This window comes from Pseudochaenichthys georgianus, chromosome 7 (assembly GCF_902827115.2).
Source record: "Pseudochaenichthys georgianus chromosome 7, fPseGeo1.2, whole genome shotgun sequence".
NCBI lineage: Eukaryota > Metazoa > Chordata > Actinopteri > Perciformes > Channichthyidae > Pseudochaenichthys > Pseudochaenichthys georgianus.
In genome coordinates, this window is record NC_047509.1 from 32,934,896 (window position 1) to 32,957,913 (window position 23,018).

The following is a 23,018-nucleotide window of genomic DNA, read 5'->3' on the forward strand; positions in this document are numbered from 1 at the left end:
TAAAACAAAGTCACTGTCCAGGTCTTACTGCAAAGAAAATCATTTCCTGGAGCTTTTCTGGAGGATGGACTCATGAGTAGTGTTGCACAGTGTACCGATACTTGAAAGGTACCGTGATACCCTGCCGTTAAAAATGGTACGATTCCTCCATTTCATTAGTATCTGTACTTTAAGAATGACGGGGAAAAGTACTCCCGTGAAAAAGCGCCGTGTTAATAAGAGCCGTGTGCAGGGGCGGCGCCAGGGGGGAGCTAGGGGGTGCTGAAGCACCCCCCAGGATTGCCAAAGCACCCCCTAAGCACCCTCAAGAAATATGTGTTTGTTTTTTTTCTTCCGAAAATTATTATTATTTTTATTAAATTAAATCAGAAATATTATTGATTACATCAATGCAAATGTGAAACAAATAAATGTTTGACCAAAAACATAAAGCCAACACAGGTGATATGATTAGGCCAATGGCCAGCACCCATTCGATTTTTGACCTACCCATAGGCTAAATTACTTTGTGACACTTGAGTGACTTCCTGTTAGCTAGAGCCCCAAATGATTTGCTAACAGCAAAGTGAAAAATTGATCGTTTTTTAGTCCTTAAATGTCCATGTGTGGACACTCAATCAAAACCACCTGAAAGCGAGAGGGATTCTGCACATAATAGGCCTCGTGAGTACAAGTAGCTTACTTCTGGGTCTGTTTCATTCAAGCTCTGCTCTGTGTGTGTGGCACGAGCCATTTTGTGTGCGTGCGCAAGCGAGCGAGAGAGAGAGCTCGCGCACCGGTGGGTATCTACTAGTGATGGGAATTCCGGCTCTTCTTGGTGAGCCTCACCAAGAAGAGCCGGCTCTTTCGGCTCCCAAACTGCTCTTCAGTTTACCACATATTATACCTTTTAATTAAATCAAATGTAGCCTTGTTTTGACTAATGATTTATATGTGTACACATATATCACTTAAATTATTCAATACATCCTTTGTACTGAAGTATTCAAAAGTAAAAATTACATGTTTAATATAAATGATTTGCTGTGGCCAATTGTTTTCATTGCATTTACAGACCCGTGTAACTCTCTGATACCACCCAATGAATGCATTGACTTGCTTGTAGAACACAAAACAGATAGCAACACCTATAAAAACTATTTAAAAAAAATACCAAAAAGATCCTGCATTAGCCATGCCTCATTTCGCTCTATTTGCTCTTTCCAGCGCTGTTTTTGCAGGGGGCTGATTCTGTGAGCTGCAGCTGACCACGCCACCCTGCAGGAGAGGGGAGCGTGCTTTGAGATCAGCTGCTAGGCTGCAGCGGGGAGAAGATGGGGACAAAAAGAGATCTCCGTCCTCCGTGTTTTATTCTTATAGAAGTAAGAAGAGAAGTAATGGGGCAGAAACCCTCCTTTTTACGCAGCGGTCCAGACATAGACATCATAGCTACAGCGACACATATTCAGTTGCCAGTTACTTTTGGCATTAGGGCAGGGATATCTTTCAAGGTTTGACAAAATGAATTGTGCTACTTTTAAAGCAAGCAACGATGTTTTCAAATCTGTAATCAAAAAGCTCCTCAAAAACACTATAGAAGCAGTTCCTGCCGTTGTTACGTTAGTTCAAACAGTAACAACGGACTACTTTTCTTAGCGGATGCATGTCAATTTAAATCAATACATAAAACTATTTTTTAAATCAATAAAATCTTTTTCTAAATCCATAAAAGCATTTCAATTATTATTGGGAGTCATGTCGTTACTTTGTTGAGAATGTGGCCATGTGTAATAAGCGGGATAATGTCCACATTGCACATTGCATAATGTGCCTTCATGCCGATCTAGATCCCTCCGCAAAAACAAAACAAAAAACGGCTCGTTCGCGGGCGAGAGCCGGCTCCCGTCGTTCACTATAGAAAACGCCCCTATAGGAAACGCCCCTATAGGATCCGCCCCTATACGATCCGCCTCCTTGCTGCGGTCTGCAGCCAGACACTAGGCTTGTTTGAGAGGCATTGCGGCTCGCCTCGAAAGTAGACGAGAGTAGCCGGTCGCAGCCGGGGGAGGTCTCAAAAAACTCGCCTGAAGTCGGACAGCTCGGAGTCGGCTTCTTCATCTTTTTCTTCTTCTCTCGGTTTTTTGGCGGATTGCAAACAGCTTGAAGGTGCATACCGCCACCTCCGGAGTCGGCTTGACTCGGTTTGCATTTATAAAGAATGCACACATGTGTTTAATCGTTAATGTCAGATATGTACTAAGTAAATACATTTGTTCCTGCTCAAGATTAGATTCAACTTTATTGTTATTGCACATATTACAGGTACTGAGACAACGAAATGCAGTTTAGCTTCTAACCAGGTGCAACAAGCAGTGAAGTGGAAAGTAATGTACACAATCTACAGAATAACATATAGAATGAATTGAATGATGAATAAACAGTGGGGTATGAATACACTAGATATCAGCCTGTGAGCAGTATGAACAGTGTGTATGAATATGCTAAGATATATAAAGTATGAAAACGGTAAGCAGTATAGTATAAAATATATAGATATTAATTTCATGATGATAAACATTGTGGAACAATGATGAAAAATGGGAATGGATGTGGCGACGTAAAACTGACACAAAACAACAACAAACTTTTGCCAGCCAATTGGAGAGTTTCATCAGCAGCACGTGGTAAAAACCACCAATGAGCGCTCAGCTCGAGATACCAGCGAGCCGTTTCCCATCAAGCATTTCGCTTCCGCAGCTCGTGGAGAGCAACTGCGCCAACTCGCCTCGCCTCGCTCTCAAGGCTGCGGCCGTCTTTGTCCCGCGAGATTTCAAAGTCTCATGTGGGCGAGCCTCCAGAGCAAGTCGGACAAAATGACTAACCATCATGCAACGCACTAGCAAGACGTTGATCGCAACTGCGCAGGTCTGCGCAGGTCTTGCTTGTCTCAAACAAGCCTAGTATTGGCTGCGCCTCGGCTTGTTGACAAAAAGACGCCAGAAGTCTGTGAACGGGCCCTTCAGGTGTTCAGAATAGAGCTCCCTGTCGGAGCGGCAGAGCGTGATGTGCACTGAAAAGTTTTTCTGTCGCAATATTATCGTTGAGCAAACTTAACTAGCAAACTAGCATCACTATCTGCTAACGTTAGCTTTAGTCTTCGTTTTCTATTCGTTTTTTTCATAGGCTATAAACGGAGGTGGTATAAGTATATATCTTGTACTTGAGTAAAAGTAGAAGTACCCAGGTCTTGTACTTGAGTTAAAGTAGAAGTACCAGAATGTAGGAACAATCCTGAAATCAAAATGTTCCTCAAATAAAAGTACAAAAGTATTATCATCAAAATATAGTTAAAGTAGCCACAGTAAAAGTAGAAGTACTCAGGTCTTGTACTAGAAGCACCAGAGTGTAGGAATACTCTGTTACAGTAAAAGTACAGCATTCAAAATGTTCCTCAAGTAAAAGTATTAAAGTAGCGACAGTAAAAGTAGTCATTGTGCAGATTGGTCCATTTCAGAATAATATATATGATATGTTTTATAATGATTGATCATGAAAGTGTTCTCAAAGCTGGTAAAGGTGCAGCTAGTTTGAATGACTTTGTATACTGCAGGGTAGCTTGTGGATTTACTCCAGGTGGAACTAAAGTCTGATTTAACACTTGGTTATATTTCACATCATTCCTCCACATCCGTGAAGTAACTAAAGGGATTAATACATGTAGTGGAGTAAAAGTACACCATGTACCTCTGAACTGTAGTGGATTAGAAGTACAAAGTAGCAAAAGAAACATTGAAATACTTAAATAAAGTACAAGTATCTCAAAATTGTACCCAAGTAGTACTTGAGTTTATGAACTTAGTTACTTTACACCAGTGGCTATAAAGATAGAAAGACTAAGCCTTGCACAGAGGCATGAAAATACATTTTCAAAATGCTCAACAGTGCTGCCAAAATGTTAAACTCACTGCTACACAATTAAAATAAATGCTTTTATATATATTTCTATTAGATGTGACTCTTTGGCGTTTCTGTTATTATTAACTGCTGCTTTAGTTGTTCTGACGGCTAACAACATCTGTTATTCCTAATTTTAAAGCCGATATTCGGTGGGGTCGGGGGGCTCGGATCCTTGTCACCTCTTTCATACCTGATGAGTTTGCATCCCTGATTATATTTAAGACTGTTTCCCTTTTTTTAAGAAAAGTATCGAAAAAGAATCGGAATCGCAATTCTTGACTTGGTATCGGTATCCAAACCAAAATGTTGGTATCGTGACAACACTACTCATGAGTGTCATGCACTCACGACGGTGACTTTGTGTACGGTTCTGGAAATGGCTTTGGGGCTGTTACTGTGTGAGAAAGTCGCCTTCAGCAGTTTAGTGCCGGGGCCAGCGGCCATGATGGTCACTGTCTTCTCTATCTTCTCGTCCTGCTTCAGGATAGCCATCCTAACAGAGAGAGAAAAAAACTGTAATCTTTCGCCATTTCAACACAAGGACCCGCTTAGAATATGATCAGAGCAGCCATGAAACAGAGATCAATTGTTGTTGTGAGATCCTAATAGTTCTGTGTGTGTGTCGGCGATGAGTGTTGATTTATACTTCAAGTTATTCAAGACATCTTTTACCAGTTATAGAGATTATTAAATGGGCCCTATTATGCTATTTGGGGTTATCCCTTTCCTGTAGTGCTCTATATATAGATTTTAGTGCATGTAAATGTTCTGCAAAGGCTAAAATCCCTGTGTTCTCTCCAGAGGGAGTTTCTCTCCCACACACTCCCCCTCTGCCTGAAACTCCTCCATTGGACCCCTCTGTTTACTTACGTAACATAGTGACTGTGGGTAGGGTCTGCTCTATCCACAATCACTTTGTCACACTTGCGCTTCTATTGGCCAGCACTCCAACACATTGTACGTGATAGGCTAAGCAGTTGACCAATCACAACAGAGCTGGCCAGCTAACCAATCAGAGCAGACTGGGCTCTGGTTTCAGACAGAGGGTGAAAAGAGGTGCTGCAGCACAGGCAGTATGAGAAAAATAAAGAGTTTTTAAGCATGGAGACATGTCACAGTAGAGGCAACAATTACAAATATGAACATTTAGGGCCCCTTCAAGTGAATAAAACCAATGCCAAAGCACAATGATCCCTCTTACAGTCATCCCTCTACATGACTCTGCTGAATATCTTCTCTTTTTAGCAATCTTATTCCTGTCTGGGAGGGAAACATGAGATTAAATCTTAACACTACAATGGATTAAAAACAAACAAACAAATAAAGACAAATGGATATTAAAATGTGTTATTGATTATACATTGCAAAGACTTATAACATAATGCACAGTCAGCATTGGTTGGCTTGGGTTTAGATGGTCTCCGATTAGCCCCCACATGGAGCAAATAGACTAAGAAAGTATTGCAAAACCACATTTCTTTGTTTCTGCTGTGTTCATTACCGCTGATACACATTTGAAAACGTCCCTACAGGAAGGTAACATTGCTTTTGTTCCGTTTTCTTTTGTCATGTTTTTCTTTTATAGCACAATAATGTATGTGTAAATTGGGCCTAATGTGTATAGGTCCAGTTTGTTTTTAATGTGTGTATTTGAACATAAAGGGGCACTATTTTTCTCCTTTTCAGGTTCATATTTGTACGTCGTGTTCCATAGTGACATGTTTCCATGCTTTAATGTTCAAAAAGGTCTTTATTTTTCTCATACCATCTGTGCTAGAGTTAAGTTAAGTGTTTTTATTCTTGTATTTCTCAACAGTTATTATTTATTTTTAGCTTGTTGTAGTTTGTATGTTTTTGGCTTTTTAAGTGTTTTTAAGTAAATGTCAATTTTATAATTAGTTTCTATTGCCATAGATTATAATGCTCTTAAAAAATGTATTTTTTTTTTAATTTATTAGATTTAAATCGTTACCTGCTTCGCCAATGAAGAACATTGTACTTTGAATTTGAATAATGGTTAGAAAGTCAGGAGGGGATCATTGCATGCATATATATATTATTGCATTTAACGAGGATGACGGGTCCATACTTTAGCTAAACACGTTCAGATGTTATCCTTCTGCACAAACTGATCTGACAGCATTCCTCAGACACTGACACTACAGACCAACTCTTCATCCAGCTCACAGATAAAGGAGGAAGGATATGTCTAACCCTCCAAGGTAACAAGGTTTCTTTCTAACGACACCTGTTCTTTGGCACAAGATGATTTATTGTGAGGCCCTTGTGTCAGACTCACCTGGCTTCCTGTTTGCCCTGCAGCAGGCCAGACCCCTCTACTGTCAGCACGGCTCCATTCACACTACTGCTCCATGTGTTGGTGAAGGACACATGGGCTTTGTACTCCTTCTTCATCTGGATTCTGCCCCCTCCTTCAATCTGTGGAAGAGACACGAGACAACAAGCTCTGTGCAATAATTCTTTATAAATTATTCCAAACATATTTTACAGTTTTTATTTTATTTTACAGTATAGAGTGATGCACTAATGACGTGTTTTTTTAGGTCAACCTGGAAATTAGCACATGGCTCCCTACCAGAGGTTACGCTAGACTTTTTCACTGCCCGTCATTTTGACGGACAGGATCGTAAAACTTCTGTCAAAATCCAGAATTACCCGTCGGCCTTTACACAACTCTGACGAGGGGCGGGCGGGGGGGGGCATGCTCGTGAACTGTCAACGGGGGGGGGGGGGATGGGTTACAATACGTAACCCATCGGTTCTTAGCCGTGATATACTGAGCGTATACCACGGGTAGAATTGTAAGTTACTTTTCACAACAAGTCAGTATCCCTCCGCGTCTGAGAAAAACAGTATACCGTTGGGCTGAAAAGCAAACTTTCCAAGGTTTGACATAATGAATTGTGCTACTTTTAAAGCAAGCAACGATGTTTTCAAATCTGTAATCAAAGAGGTCCGCAAAAACACTATCGGCCAATCAGATTGCTTTATTTGACTTGATTTGACTTGCTTTATTTGAGTTTTATAAATATATTTACATTTCTTCCGTTACTGAACAACGCATAAGATGGAAACATTTAAGATTAACTTCGACCTCCGGGGAGGTCTTACTATGGAGGAGTGGATTGAGTGCCTATCTCCAGAAAAAAAAAAGCACCTAAACGACGACATGCAGAGCTACGTGAAGAGCAGGTAGACCAACTGGAAAAGTACCAGCATTCAAAAGCTTTCTGATGCGGGTCTTGAAACAAAGCAGAGAAATGATGACCGTTAGTGGCCACAGGTGCGAAAGCTCTCTCTAGAGCAATATTCTCACCACACCAAGCAACAACCTAGAACAACCTCAACAAGTAACCACATAAGCCATGCTACTGGTGCTGGACAGGTTTTCAGTGGGTGCACAATAAACGGCAACATACAATTCTTGTAACAAGAATGTAAATAAATAGCCAAATAATGGATCAACGCTCTCTGTCTAATATGTTCGCTAGCTGTTAGTGTTGTTGCATAGCAACCACCTCGCACTATGTTTCGCGCAGAAGGCAACGGAGGGACTATTTTATTTTGAACATAATTATTTACTAATAAAAACTATTTAAATTAGAGTGTGTATTTTTTTTTCATATTTCTACACTTGGTAACCGTTTTATAAAAGCTTTGCGTCGGGCCGAACCACGCCCCTTAGCTGTGATATAATGAGCATATACCACGGCCTGTCGTGAGCTATTGCTTAATTATCATCTAACAGGGCCTGATATTCTGGCAAAATACCAGTAAATACATTTTTATTTTGTGAAAAACTATAATACTGGCTCTCTTAAGCTTCTTCTACCTCCACATAAACGGATGGATCATAAGCACATTTTCTTTCAAAATGTCCATCAACAAATATTGATTTATGTTAGTTAGGTCGTTTGGAACCTGTTGCTTTTTACTTTTTTTATTTATTTTGATTTTGTGTTGGCCAAAAAAGAGTGTTGGACAACACTTTATGGAAGCTATTGTGGATCAAAAATAAAGACCTTTTTCAAACCCATGCCTTTATCCCTTGTATGCCCTTACCCTGACTACAGTTTAATGATAACACAGTTTGATGTGGGACATTTGGATTTCAGACTCGGATGGAGATCAATTGAAAACCGATCCTATCGTTTGTTTGAAATGCATTTAAATTAAGTATTTACATGGGAAGACACACTAAAGCCACCGAAAAAACTCAATAGCGTGCAATAGTGCTGCTCATGTGCAATACACACTTTACAGTTGAGTACCATTTCTACTGAGTGCTACCACCTAGCATAGGGATTTTTATGTTCTGCTCGAAAGGGCAATATTAGCTTATCTATTAAAAAATAAAAACCTTTAAAACATTGTTCTTTGACAAAAGTACCTATAAGAAAAGCGCTGGTTGATAAGGAAAACTGTAATTTCTTGGAGGTTGTTTGCCTAAAGAAAAGTAACATATGGTATTTTGGTTTATGCTCTTCATTTACGTATATTAATCTTGTCATGTGCAACCAACAGGATACAGAATATCATAGTAAAGAGCGCTGCAGAAGAAAAAGAAATAGAGAGAACACAGCACAGTGTATTTGTGAAGGGTGGAGTTTGCTGCTGTACTGTACCTCCACGGTTATCTTTGGTGAGGTTACGTTGAACTCCTTTGTGGCCAGGAACCTTTCTTTCGTCAGGACGTCCTTTATCACAACTGCCACGTTCATAATGTCATCATCGGCCAGCACAGACTCGTACTCAGAGGAAAGGATGGAGTGTTCCAGCTTCAGAACTGCAGATGGACACACAAAAAAATACACATTTTTAACAAAGTGTTTTCCCTTCTTCAAGCTTAACATAAAATATCTGTCTTTTGGAAAAATATTGGCTTAAAAACCTCTATCCTTTTCTGGCCTTACAGAAATTAGACCATATTATAAAAGGAAGGCCTGATGCCTTTTAAAAAAACATGGTGGATATTCCTGTAGTTTTTAGAAAGGAACAATATGATTGGATAGTATAGCTTCTTGTTTACCAGCTTTATAATTCATTGTTAAAGGGGTGCTTTTATGCATTTTTGGCCTTTTCCCTTTCCTGTAGTGTGTTATATAGGTTTTTGTGAACTGTTTAGAGATGTGAGTGTTATTTAGTGATGTCACTATGTTAGAGAAGTAAACAAAGGAGTCCAATGGATGCGTTTCAGTCGAGTGTGGGGGAGAGAAACCGATTTTTGCCTCTTCAGACCATTTACATGCACACAAACCTTTATAATGTCACAGAAAAGGGAAAACCCCAAAGTGCCTCTTTAGCATGAGAAAAAGTACACACTCATACTATCCTCTTCTCACCTTCCCCCGCCTTTATGCGCTCTTCTTTGTGAGACTTCCAAAAGCTCTCCTGTGCGTTTCTGTTGTACTCCTTCAGCTGAGCGTTGACGTGCTCCATCAGAACCCGGGAGCCTCTCGAGTTGTTCCTGACCGTTACACACAAGACGATGCTCTCACCCACTGTTGGCACCCTCTTGAGGCTTAGGGACACCTCCAAACCAGGAGGCATTTCTTCTGCAGATGAAGGAGAGATTTGCCTTACATGTAACATACCTTTTCTCTTGCTTTGTAAATGACCTAATCAGATTGTTGGGTTTCCAGTACGGATCAGGTAGCGACACTAGGCTTTTGTAAGTTTGCTCCAGAGAAATAGGGAGAGGAAGAAAGGGTTCTCAATCAGTTGTTATTTCTATATCAGATTAAGGTTTATGGTATTTTTGCAACTTCCATTTATCAAATTCGCTAACTATGAAGGTGAAAAATGTACCTGCCAACAAGGAAAGACACAACAGCTATCAATTGCTTGACCAAAATCCAGTAAGATTAAAAAATATCCCAAGTGATTGAAATATTCTTGTTTGACATGTAAACTGTTTGTTGGATGTTATTGTTTCTGTGTTACAACTAAGCGGCAAACTGTGGGGTAGAGCCGGGACGCCAATACGGAAGTGCCACACAGTGCAGTTCATATATTGGCCGATAGGCGATGGCTGCAGAAAGGAGCAATTTCCATAGACCCCCATGTTAAAATGCCCAATTTTACAGCAGAAAAAAACATGTTTCTACCCCTGGCTCCATACATTTTATTATCGATATAGTTAGATTCCACCGTCATGATTATGAATCTGTGAGTGAATTGTTTTCTAACGCGACCCTTTTATTTATATTAGGTCTTAAAGTTTGTGCATAAATTAGGGCGTGGTCACATTGAGTGACAGCTCTGTCAAGTGACTGCTGCTGCTAGCTTCTTGTCTCTCTGCTAGCTGCTCCGTGAAGATAGTTACAGGGACTCTGCCTGGTCAGTTCATCCAGGAAACACAACTTGAAGCCGGCCGTGGTTGTTTGTTCTTCATGCTTATATATCGGACTATTGTGACTCGCTCTGCGGTTAAAACAGACGGTGCATGAATGCGGTTTTGCGGTAAATGAAATGTGAGTGCTTTATTTATGTGTTGTATTTAATAGTCTGCAAATTAAATGGAAACTGAACAATCTGGTGCCACTAAATGTTTTTAAAGCTCGGTTGGATGCTACTCAATCGGAAGCTATTGGTACCTGTTGATGTGGATAATTATGTAAATGATGCTGGATGATGTCCTTTTGTTGTTCTATTTATGTTTTTATGTTTCATGTGGAACTACTTGAGCAGGTCTCCCTTGAAAAAGAGATCAATGATCTCAATAGGATTTATCTGTATAAATAAAGGTTTGAAATGAAATGAAATGAAATGGAAGATGTTGTTTAATTGCTGATATATTTATGATCCACGTCACGTATTCAGTTTCGGCAGCATTTTTTCCAGTTTGTCCAAAGGTCTTCGAATCAGGGCTCTATAAATAAAGAACTACGGCAGATATGTATTATTTAATGCAGCTGGACCGTGTATTACAATGCCGTTATGTGATGACTTCCAAAGAGAAAAGCAAGCACACTCGGAATAAAGTATAATTTAATTTTTTTAATGTTTTCTGATTTCATATCGCATAAACACCATATCCCAACGTGCATTGTTGCTAAAACATCCAATCACCGAGCTTCAAGTTTGATGTTTTAGCCCAGGGGTGTCAAACTCAAGGCCTGGGGGCCAAATCCAGCCGCGTCCTAATTTTATGTGGCCCGCAAGAGCTTGCAAAGAATATAATATACAATACAATTGGTGTTTGTTTGTAGCCTTTATTTAACCTGGTGAAAGCCCCTTGAGATCAAAAGATCTCTTTTCTGGGTGTAATTGTTGAATATTTACTTTCAATTATTTGCCCTAGACTTCTGCTTTCAGACGTATTTATTTAGGAAGATATTACCAGAACTGATAATAATCCAATGCAGGGCCAACAATGTAATATAATACATTATTTAATATATATTATATATTTACATATGTATATTTATATATAATTAAAATTACAACCGGCCCTTTGAGTGCAAACATAATGTTGATGTGATCCGGGAGAAATTGAGTTTGACACCCCTGTTTTCAAAACTTCTGAAAAAAGAAATGTGTCTCAGAATCGAAAGGAAAAAAACCTATGGGAAAAACACAAAAGCATTGGACACAATTTAAAAAAAGGATAAACTGATGTTTTTAATGGATGAGAACTGCAGATATAGCTTTAAAATCATTAGACAGTGAGGGTTGACGCTAACTTTACTTGGACGCTGCCGTTACACGTTCTCCTGGCGAGACCTCAAATCATCTTCGTAATATCTATCAAACTATAGATCCTACACATCCACTGGACGTGGATTCTGAAAGTACAATATATACTTCTCGATAGAAATCTAATAAAAAAAAAATGTAATGGCCAAACTATCCTACAGTTTAGGATTTTCCAGAGAGGGTTATTTGTGAATATACGACCCTCCGTAGCATTTGCATTCAACGGGAGCACTCGAGGTCGAAAACTTTCAAACGTGATTATAGGTCGTAACAAGCGCTTGAACAATCGACCTATTTGGTCGTAATAAGGGCTTGAACAATCGACCTATTTGGTCATATGAGTTGGAGGACTTGTTGGTATTTTTAGTAGGGATGATGCCAGTTGGAACTGACCCTCTGACTATGAAACTATTGTCAGTGGAAACACCTAAATACACCTTGTGGCGTTAGATTAAAATGAAAGCTTACCTTCTCCATCTGACATTTGGCTGTTCCTCAAAATAACCCCATCTGTAAAAATGAAAGGGATTTTGTCATTTAAAAACCAGTATCAAAAGCATGCTTATAACCCAGCGGAAACCCTTTTGGTAGATATTGTGCCAGTGGGGAGAGAAACCTCTGACCAGAGCATAGATTGTATATGGGGCATTCTATCAAATTAGTACAAAGTGCGGTCCCACGACAAGAAAAACTATTTAACAAAACAATTAAGCATTCAGACATAGATATTTACAAAAAATATGTTATGGTCTATTTAAACACAAGGCATTAAATTAGATAGTGATAAGCTTAATATATACAAAAACATCATTTATAGGGTACTTTCTATTGCAAAGTAGCTGTCCCCAACCCTGACATCTAAATTTCAATTTCTGTAAATAACACTTAAAACACTTTTTTAAATGTTGTTTAAATGGTGTATTTAGAAGATCTTTATGATTACATTCAAACAGAAGTTGGAATATATTGATTTGTTGTAGGTTTAATTTTTTTATAAAAACTATACTAAAAAAAATCTAAAACCGCACCACATTAAAATGTTTTAATTGTCGAGGCCCGCCACAAATAAATCAATTTATGGGAAACACTGGATCATGCATTCTAGCCTCATTCCCCTCTATTTCAGCCTGTTACAGTGCTGATTCTGAGTCAGTAGCTTCAAACATTCACACTTCAACATAAGGCATGTTATGAGTTAAGATTAAGCAATAAGGTTGAGGGAATATGATACAACCTTGAGAACAAAATACTGTGGTCACTACCGAAACAGTTGATGTTTTGTAAAAAATTGAGTTATCAACTAAAATGATATGATACTGATTGGTTTAATGTATGTTCAATTTCAACAATCATCAACTCTGGACTCAATATGATCAGTGTTATGCATTTTACAAAGCAAAACAATCTTAACAGGTTAATATAATACTTTTTTACTACAGTGTGTATGTACTATGTTTCGGTAGTGACTATTTTTGGTAGAGAAAGAACATTCCAATACAGTCTGAAAATACGATATAAAAATGTTCGGTTCTTTTACTAGATATGTGTTTAGATATGGTACAAAATATATATGGACAAAGTTTTGGGAAAAAAACATACAACATTTCAAAACATTTCCAACCTGACTTTGGTCCAATTCGGAAGAATGGCCCATATAGGATCAGAGCGTACTTTCGATTTTCAAACACCAAAATAAACATTGTCGCATAATAGCAATTTGACATGTTAAATGTAAAAAGTATTTGTAATATAAGAGATTACGTTCTTGATTTCCCACTGAACTGGACAGAAAAGTTGTAGCTGACATGCGAACTGTGAAAAAGGGATTTTGTCATAAAAAAACAATGGTATCAAATGCGGTTAAAACAGACGGTGCATGAATGCGGTTTTGCGGTAAATGAAATTTGAGTGCTTTATTTATGTGTTGTATTTAATAGTCTGCAAATTAAATGGAAACTGAACAATCTGGTGCCACTAAATGTTTTTAAAGCTCGGTTGGATGCTACTCAATCGGAAGCTATTGGTACCTGTTGATGTGGATAATTATGTAAATGATGCTGGATGATGTCCTTTTGTTGTTCTATTTATGTTTTTATGTTTCATGTGGAACTACTTGAGCAGGTCTCCCTTGAAAAAGAGATCAATGATCTCAATAGGATTTATCTGTATAAATAAAGGTTTGAAATGAAATGAAATGAAATGGAAGATGTTGTTTAATTGCTGATATATTTATGATCCACGTCACGTATTCAGTTTCGGCAGCATTTTTTCCAGTTTGTCCAAAGGTCTTCGAATCAGGGCTCTATAAATAAAGAACTACGGCAGATATGTATTATTTAATGCAGCTGGACCGTGTATTACAATGCCGTTATGTGATGACTTCCAAAGAGAAAAGCAAGCACACTCGGAATAAAGTATAATTTAATTTTTTTAATGTTTTCTGATTTCATATCGCATAAACACCATATCCCAACGTGCATTGTTGCTAAAACATCCAATCACCGAGCTTCAAGTTTGATGTTTTAGCCCAGGGGTGTCAAACTCAAGGCCTGGGGGCCAAATCCAGCCGCGTCCTAATTTTATGTGGCCCGCAAGAGCTTGCAAAGAATATAATATACAATACAATTGGTGTTTGTTTGTAGCCTTTATTTAACCTGGTGAAAGCCCCTTGAGATCAAAAGATCTCTTTTCTGGGTGTAATTGTTGAATATTTACTTTCAATTATTTGCCCTAGACTTCTGCTTTCAGACGTATTTATTTAGGAAGATATTACCAGAACTGATAATAATCCAATGCAGGGCCAACAATGTAATATAATACATTATTTAATATATATTATATATTTACATATGTATATTTATATATAATTAAAATTACAACCGGCCCTTTGAGTGCAAACATAATGTTGATGTGATCCGGGAGAAATTGAGTTTGACACCCCTGTTTTCAAAACTTCTGAAAAAAGAAATGTGTCTCAGAATCGAAAGGAAAAAAACCTATGGGAAAAACACAAAAGCATTGGACACAATTTAAAAAAAGGATAAACTGATGTTTTTAATGGATGAGAACTGCAGATATAGCTTTAAAATCATTAGACAGTGAGGGTTGACGCTAACTTTACTTGGACGCTGCCGTTACACGTTCTCCTGGCGAGACCTCAAATCATCTTCGTAATATCTATCAAACTATAGATCCTACACATCCACTGGACGTGGATTCTGAAAGTACAATATATACTTCTCGATAGAAATCTAATAAAAAAAAAATGTAATGGCCAAACTATCCTACAGTTTAGGATTTTCCAGAGAGGGTTATTTGTGAATATACGACCCTCCGTAGCATTTGCATTCAACGGGAGCACTCGAGGTCGAAAACTTTCAAACGTGATTATAGGTCGTAACAAGCGCTTGAACAATCGACCTATTTGGTCGTAATAAGGGCTTGAACAATCGACCTATTTGGTCATATGAGTTGGAGGACTTGTTGGTATTTTTAGTAGGGATGATGCCAGTTGGAACTGACCCTCTGACTATGAAACTATTGTCAGTGGAAACACCTAAATACACCTTGTGGCGTTAGATTAAAATGAAAGCTTACCTTCTCCATCTGACATTTGGCTGTTCCTCAAAATAACCCCATCTGTAAAAATGAAAGGGATTTTGTCATTTAAAAACCAGTATCAAAAGCATGCTTATAACCCAGCGGAAACCCTTTTGGTAGATATTGTGCCAGTGGGGAGAGAAACCTCTGACCAGAGCATAGATTGTATATGGGGCATTCTATCAAATTAGTACAAAGTGCGGTCCCACGACAAGAAAAACTATTTAACAAAACAATTAAGCATTCAGACATAGATATTTACAAAAAATATGTTATGGTCTATTTAAACACAAGGCATTAAATTAGATAGTGATAAGCTTAATATATACAAAAACATCATTTATAGGGTACTTTCTATTGCAAAGTAGCTGTCCCCAACCCTGACATCTAAATTTCAATTTCTGTAAATAACACTTAAAACACTTTTTTAAATGTTGTTTAAATGGTGTATTTAGAAGATCTTTATGATTACATTCAAACAGAAGTTGGAATATATTGATTTGTTGTAGGTTTAATTTTTTTATAAAAACTATACTAAAAAAAATCTAAAACCGCACCACATTAAAATGTTTTAATTGTCGAGGCCCGCCACAAATAAATCAATTTATGGGAAACACTGGATCATGCATTCTAGCCTCATTCCCCTCTATTTCAGCCTGTTACAGTGCTGATTCTGAGTCAGTAGCTTCAAACATTCACACTTCAACATAAGGCATGTTATGAGTTAAGATTAAGCAATAAGGTTGAGGGAATATGATACAACCTTGAGAACAAAATACTGTGGTCACTACCGAAACAGTTGATGTTTTGTAAAAAATTGAGTTATCAACTAAAATGATATGATACTGATTGGTTTAATGTATGTTCAATTTCAACAATCATCAACTCTGGACTCAATATGATCAGTGTTATGCATTTTACAAAGCAAAACAATCTTAACAGGTTAATATAATACTTTTTTACTACAGTGTGTATGTACTATGTTTCGGTAGTGACTATTTGTGGTAGAGAAAGAACATTCCAATACAGTCTGAAAATACGATATAAAAATGTTCGGTTCTTTTACTAGATATGTGTTTAGATATGGTACAAAATATATATGGACAAAGTTTTGGGAAAAAAACATACAACATTTCAAAACATTTCCAACCTGACTTTGGTCCAATTCGGAAGAATGGCCCATATAGGATCAGAGCGTACTTTCGATTTTCAAACACCAAAATAAACATTGTCGCATAATAGCAATTTGACATGTTAAATGTAAAAAGTATTTGTAATATAAGAGCTTACGTTCTTGATTTCCCACTGAACTGGACAGAAAAGTTGTAGCTGACATGCGAACTGTGAAAAAGGGATTTTGTCATAAAAAAACAATGGTATCAAATGTATGCCCTCACCAGAACACAAGAAACAGAGAAACATTTGTGGTATGGCTAACAGAAACTCCAAAGATAATTTGGATGACATTTTCACCATCTCTGCTCATTGGTCGATCCTGGCCACCTGAGAAAAAGACAGAAAATGGGGATTAAAAACCTCAAAACACATTTAGAATGAGTAAAAAATGGCTTAATCTCAACCACTGACCTCTCCAACCTGAGTATCTTCCATAACCTGCTGCTTGTGGTTCTGAAAGGGTAAAACATGGGGAGAACAACTTTATCCACACATGTAGAGAACAAAGATAACCACCCTATTTCTACTTTCATAGTAGAAATATAGTATGCATAGTGCATTTGAATCATTCTAACACAATATAGCTTCCTTAAAAACAATAATGTGTTTTGCCTTACTTGTCTTGCTCTTGTAATCCTGTGTCAGGTTTTCTAGTAGGTCTGAGCCAATGCTCTTGGTGCAGATCAGCCGTCCCACCGTCTCAGTGTCTATCGTCCTCTTCATCACCCGTCCATTGTGTATGATCAGCCGTACGATATCAGCGTCAACAGCAGCGTAGATAAACCGGGTGTCGAAACTGGCTCTAAGGAAATGTTGATGGATGGCAACTACTGGGCAAGGGCCACAGCAGTATATCCCTGCAGAGGAAGGTGTTTGAGTTACAGTATGCTAAGTAGCTACAATCCCAAGTAACTCACCAGGGGTGTCAATAATGTAGAAATCACAAATCTAATTAGTCTAGTATGGTGCTACATGGTTATTGATCTCTCTATGTTGAGGCAGAGATTCATAGACAGCGACTTAGCATGTTAGCTTAGCTCTTGTTTTAGAATGATGGATAACAATTTTCCGTACTGTCTTGATACTGCGACAGAGCGCAGGAGATCAAAATACAGTTAAACATGGATTTGACTACCTCTGAAATGAGTTATCAATTGTATTTCGCCTTCTTTGACATTTAATCAAAAAAGGAAGCTCTTATGTCAACAAATTTGATATTAATCGATCGAAGCAGAGAACCCACCTCCACTCTTCTCCTGGGGGGTGGGGTCCACTACCTGCCACCCATCAAACGCTGAGCCGAGGTCTGGTCTCCTCATCCAGCACTCTACCCACACATGGAAGTTCCTGCAAGAGGACAAACACGAATGGATGCTGTAAATTAACCACACACATTTTGAAAAAAATGAACAAAAATGCAAAATCAAATATGCTGGGAAAATAAGATAGCCAACTCACTTTTTTCATCATTATTATATAAAAAATTGATACTGCAAAACTGGGAAAATAAGGAAGCACCTTCACTCAAAAACTGTAATATTACTTAACATTAAAGAGGCTATATTATGCTAATTTTCAGGTTTCATATTTGTATATTGTGTCTCTACTGTGACATGTCTCCAAGCTCTTTATTGTTCTCATACTGCCTGTTCTGCTGCATCTCTTTCCCCCCTCTGTCTGAAACCAGAGCCCAGTCTGCCCTGATTGGTTAGCCCCTATCACGTAAAATGTGGCGGGCTGCAAGCCAATAGAAGCGTGAGTGTTACATAATGATGTCATTATGTTGGGGAAGGAAAAAAAAGGAAAAACAAAAAACAATAATCTTTAGCTCGTCTTTCACATCAATGTGTTTGTGTGGGTTTTTATTTAAAGGGGGGTTGTTTATTTTGCAAGTAGACACATGCATGTGTGGTTGGTCGATCTAGTGTAGGGGATGATAACCATATTTTATCCTATCCTTTTCTTTGTTCTTTCATTTTATATTCTAGCTTTTTTGGAAGTAATGAAAATTATGCATGTTGAAATATGTTGAAATATTGAATGTAGGCAGGGTTTGAATTAGGACGATGGTCTGACGTCGTCAGACTCAAAATGTGTCATGTTTACAAAAAACTATATATTAAAACTTTTCTCATTCTTAAAGGTGGGGTAGGTAAGTTTCAGAAACCGGCTCGAGATACACTTTTTGTTATATTCCATGGAATGCTCTTAACATCCCGATAGCAATGAATATCTTAAGTGCTTTGACAAAAAATCCATAAAAAAATGTCATCTGTGGAAGCCGTAATACTGTAAAAAGTACAACCCGGCTAAACGGATTGGTTGTACTTTTTACAGTATTACGATTGCCACCCTGTCTGTCAGCCTTACATCTTGTGCACGCACAAATGTATCTCGTGCCCTCATTGGGCGTGCCGTCATTGGGCGTGCATTGCAGCAGTACTTCAATGACTCGCCAGCAACAGGCGGCCACTTTCACCAGTCTGCTGACGTCATGTGCGCGTTCATGTGTGTTGGAGGAGGTGCTCTGGGAGGAAGTCTGAAGAAAGGGGCGGATTCTTTTTGTCTGTGTACTTTCAAATTTTAGTGCACTCGAGCCGGTTTCTGAAACTTACCTACCCCACCTTTAACATAGACTATATTTAGGTTCCATATGTGTTGACTCTAAAATGTGTCCGTCTTGTAACACAGAGCCCGTTTCTTAAGCCATGCTAAATGTATGTGTGTGCATAAAGATGAGTTATGATCGGTCATAATATCACCAAATGGGACTATGGTCAAATTGTTTACTTATTTACCGTGAGATTTACAGCAAACTTTTGGCCATAACCGTGCAGCCCTACAAATGAACTGAGATTTCCACACACATAATTTAAACTATTATATTACGCCCGACCAATACAAAGCACGTGCAAATGTTTTGTGTATATATAAATCATTTAAGATGGAAATTACTTCAAGTTTAATGTTACTATTAAAAATAGTGTACTAGAGTAATAGAGTACCAGAGTAGGTCTGGACTAAGCATAGTTTAATCATCCTAAAAGATCAACTGAGCAATAGACACCCACCACGTGCTGTCCTTTGGTCCTGGGAGCTTTTCCCCGCTGCTTGAGAAATTTTCCTCAATTATCAGGTTGCTGTTAGCGTCATGGGCAGCGTTAAAAACTGTCACCACCCTGGAGGGAACACCCAGCACTCTCATCACTGGAAAAAAACACAAAAAAGCAGTCACACTATAAGACTAGATGGACCAACATTTTGAAATGATCTGTTAGGACAAATTATGGCTTGATATGTTAAGCCTGTAAAGACAAAACATTCCTTTTTTATTCAAATAACGTAGCGATGATGATGAAAGCAGGGACAGCAAACCCTATCTAAAAGTCGGCAGGTTTGTGCCATTATGAAAGATTTATTAGAAACAGGCTAACAGCTTGCTTAGGTTGAAAAGCCCTTTATTTAGGTTTATGATCCTAGGATTGGCCCTTTCATAAATTACGAGAAGAACAAAGGAAACAAAGGATTGGGATAAAACTACTAAATAACATAAGCCAATGCAAATACTGTATCAATATAATAGATTAAAACAGGTTCAGGTGGATTTAGCTTATAATACTTGTAAGCCAAGTGTGATAGCTTCCTTAATCATAGGCCAAACTTAATGACATGTAAGGCAACTCTTTGGTGTCGTTGATGGCTAAATAACACTTGATTGTCAGCCACGATTTTAGAACTCTATTGTCCTAATTTATACCGTACCGGTGCAGAGGACAGATGCAAAGACCCAGCACTGTCCGTAGCGTACGGGTTTGCAGTTGGACAAGGCCCATTGGTGGAGGATGTCAGCGCTGCTGCTCCACTCTGCGGGACTGACACCATCTCTGTAGTTGCCTGACCAATTTCCCATTAAAATACCCAGGTCGCCGTCGCAGTTAACCTTAAGACAGTAGAGACACATTACATTCTTTGTATAACTGTGTCAGAAAAAATGGTGATCCATTTTCTAGATTAAATGTGTGTGTTTAAGTCTTAATAACAGGCTTAAAATACATTTGCCAGAGCAATTCTTCTAAGTGATATTTTTTAGACTAATTTCAACCTGAAAAGGCTGAAGTGCACGACTACCCCATGTTCAAAATAGGACCACTGCAAATAAACAATACACAATTTAAAAGTTGGTCATGACATTTATCTCACATAACTTTCTACCAAACAATATGTACCTGTGTTTAGAGTGCATGGAGGAATTGTCCTGAACATATTTTCACTTCCTATTTAGTAGCACTTTTGCCTTGTTGGCCAAAATAATTACACCAACAATGTTATCCTAAAGACTTATTTAAAAGTGCCTAAAATGGAACTGGCACAATCTTTAACCTGTTCTTAAGTTATAAACAAGTTATAGAAAAACAATTTCGATCAGACTTATTTGCCTCACGAGGCTTCTGTATATTATTGATAATATAATTAAAAACATTTCACATTAGAGGGATTACATGTGCATGTTTTACATATCCATCACAAAGAGTAAATGTGAATGTTGCCGCTCACCATAGCACAAATCACCCGGCTGAGGTAGACGGGGTCTGCTCGTCGAATGTAGTCTTTTTCTTTGTTGTTGAAGTGCCACCGGCTGACCTGCAGCAGCTTCATACACGCCTCCAGGACTCCAGGCTCATACTTTATGTTCACACAAGGAAACATACAATTCCTGTACTGTATTCTTACCATCACATAATGCTGTGACCCGTTCATGAAAGCTGAGCATCACCTACCTGACCAAACATCCAGGGTCTTTCATTAATGTTTTGAGGGGTGCCCGTGAACAAAATGCCGCAATCATTCTTGATATACTCTTCTCTTTGGGCCTTCAGTGGCATGTACACTGGATCCTCTGAAAGGCAATAGCAGTGGAACGGGTTCACCTCTAAAACAAGGTAACAGCAACACATTTAGACAATAAAAGGAAGGAATATTACTAAATGGTCCCACCTTTCAGCCAAGGGTTGCAGAGTAGCACAAATGTTCCCACTTCAAAGGTACTTCTGCTCCAATGCATCGTCTCAATGTGGAGGAAGAGGTAATACTGAGCCACTGGGGAATTAACAGGTGAGCAGATGTGGATGGTGACTGACTTCGATTGAATGTCGCCTGGGTAGATTTTGGCTGACCAGCCTTGGGGGTCGTGTTGCTCGTCAGAGATCTGGACTATGATCCTGTCTGAATGATTTCCTGCAAGGTGAAACAAATAATTATACTAGTTACCTAAAGTGAGATTATGAATAAAGAAATAACATACTTTCCCCTTAAGAAAAAAAACGTTTAACTTATAAGCAATATGAACATTTCTCCATTCAGTACTAGAAGGGGTTTTGCTACAACATCTATTTGTTTTAGTACAACCAGTAGCTAATGGTGGCTAATTTAGCTTAGCAAAACAGAGCATTATCATTATAATGTTTTTTCCTCACCTAACTCAAGAGTAAATAACAGTATTTCCAAATATTTTAAATTAGTAAAACAACTAAAAGTCAGTAAATTGACTAAGTGATAACTTTGTGAACTTTGCTAACATTAGCTAAGATTTGCAGCTAAACTACTGGTCATACAAGACCAAGTAAAACTATAGTAACAACTCCCCTGAGTGCATTGGATCAAACAAGTGTGCTTTTTATTTCTTTTGGATGTAATTTATCATATGTAAGGATTGGACAATTATTTCCTTCATAAATGCTACAGTCTTGGTTTAATGCTTAATGTTAGAAGAATTTATCACATCTTTTTTTACCCAGAAAGACCTCGAGGACCGGGTACTCTGTGTGTGGATTCCACAGCCGCGAGTGGAACCACAGAGTCAGTTTGAAAGGTTTCCCTCGTCGCACCACCAGGTGTTTTTTGCTGAGGCCGTGTGTCTCATGAGAAATGCTGTTTTCCTCAACCTCATAGTTGACAATCTTCAGTTGGCAATGGCTATTGTTAAAGCCTGGGTAAAGAAAGGTGACTTATTATAAAAAACACATTAAAGATCTGCTATCACTCAGAGAACCGAAATAAAAGAAGCGGGAAAGATGGAAGTTGTGTTAGTTGTGTTGAAGGAAACCAGTCATCATATAGTTCAGGAAAAATACTAGACTAAATAATAATTATTAAAGACGAATTAGGAAGTTGTATTTTGGCCATCATTGGGAAAAGTCTAGTATGAATTCTCAGCATAATGTAATTCAAGTGGTGAGTGAAAAACTTGACTTTTGCAACTCCTCTTGGCTCTGTCTTCAGTAGAATAACATGATAAAAATGCTATCATGTTGTTACTCACATATAAATCTGATTTATGTGGAGGTAACTGATGTTATTCATCCAATGTGGGATGGATTTAATCACGTTAGAAAGTGTTTTACCAAGCAAGAATTATTTGACTATATAGTAATCTAGCACAAAAATTGCAACAAAAAAAAAGTAATTTGATTTTAAAGAAACTGAAAAGCATTAACACAGCTTTCTCTTCAGCAGATCTTAAAGTTTAGCATGGTTTGGAGATTAAACTCACCATTGATTTTTGTTGTGCTCTGCTGCATGAAGTCCAT

General features: G+C 38.2%; 1 protein-coding gene across 1 annotated transcript; it reads right to left on the reverse strand.

Annotated features, from left to right (window-relative positions):
* Window positions 1–4,272: 4,272 nt before the first annotated feature.
* On the reverse strand, window positions 4,273–23,018 carry LOC117448915 (protein-glutamine gamma-glutamyltransferase 5-like). Its single transcript, XM_071203586.1, has 15 exons — window positions 22,982–23,018; window positions 22,223–22,435; window positions 21,427–21,666; window positions 21,210–21,328; window positions 20,986–21,114; window positions 20,194–20,371; window positions 19,503–19,638; window positions 17,675–17,778; window positions 17,049–17,288; window positions 16,843–16,884; window positions 16,729–16,758; window positions 9,300–9,512; window positions 8,583–8,743; window positions 6,236–6,375; window positions 4,273–4,429 (listed from the first exon to the last, which is right to left on the reverse strand). The coding sequence occupies exons 1-15, from the start codon at window positions 23,016–23,018 to the stop codon at window positions 4,273–4,275; spliced, it is 2,139 nt and encodes a 712-aa protein (XP_071059687.1).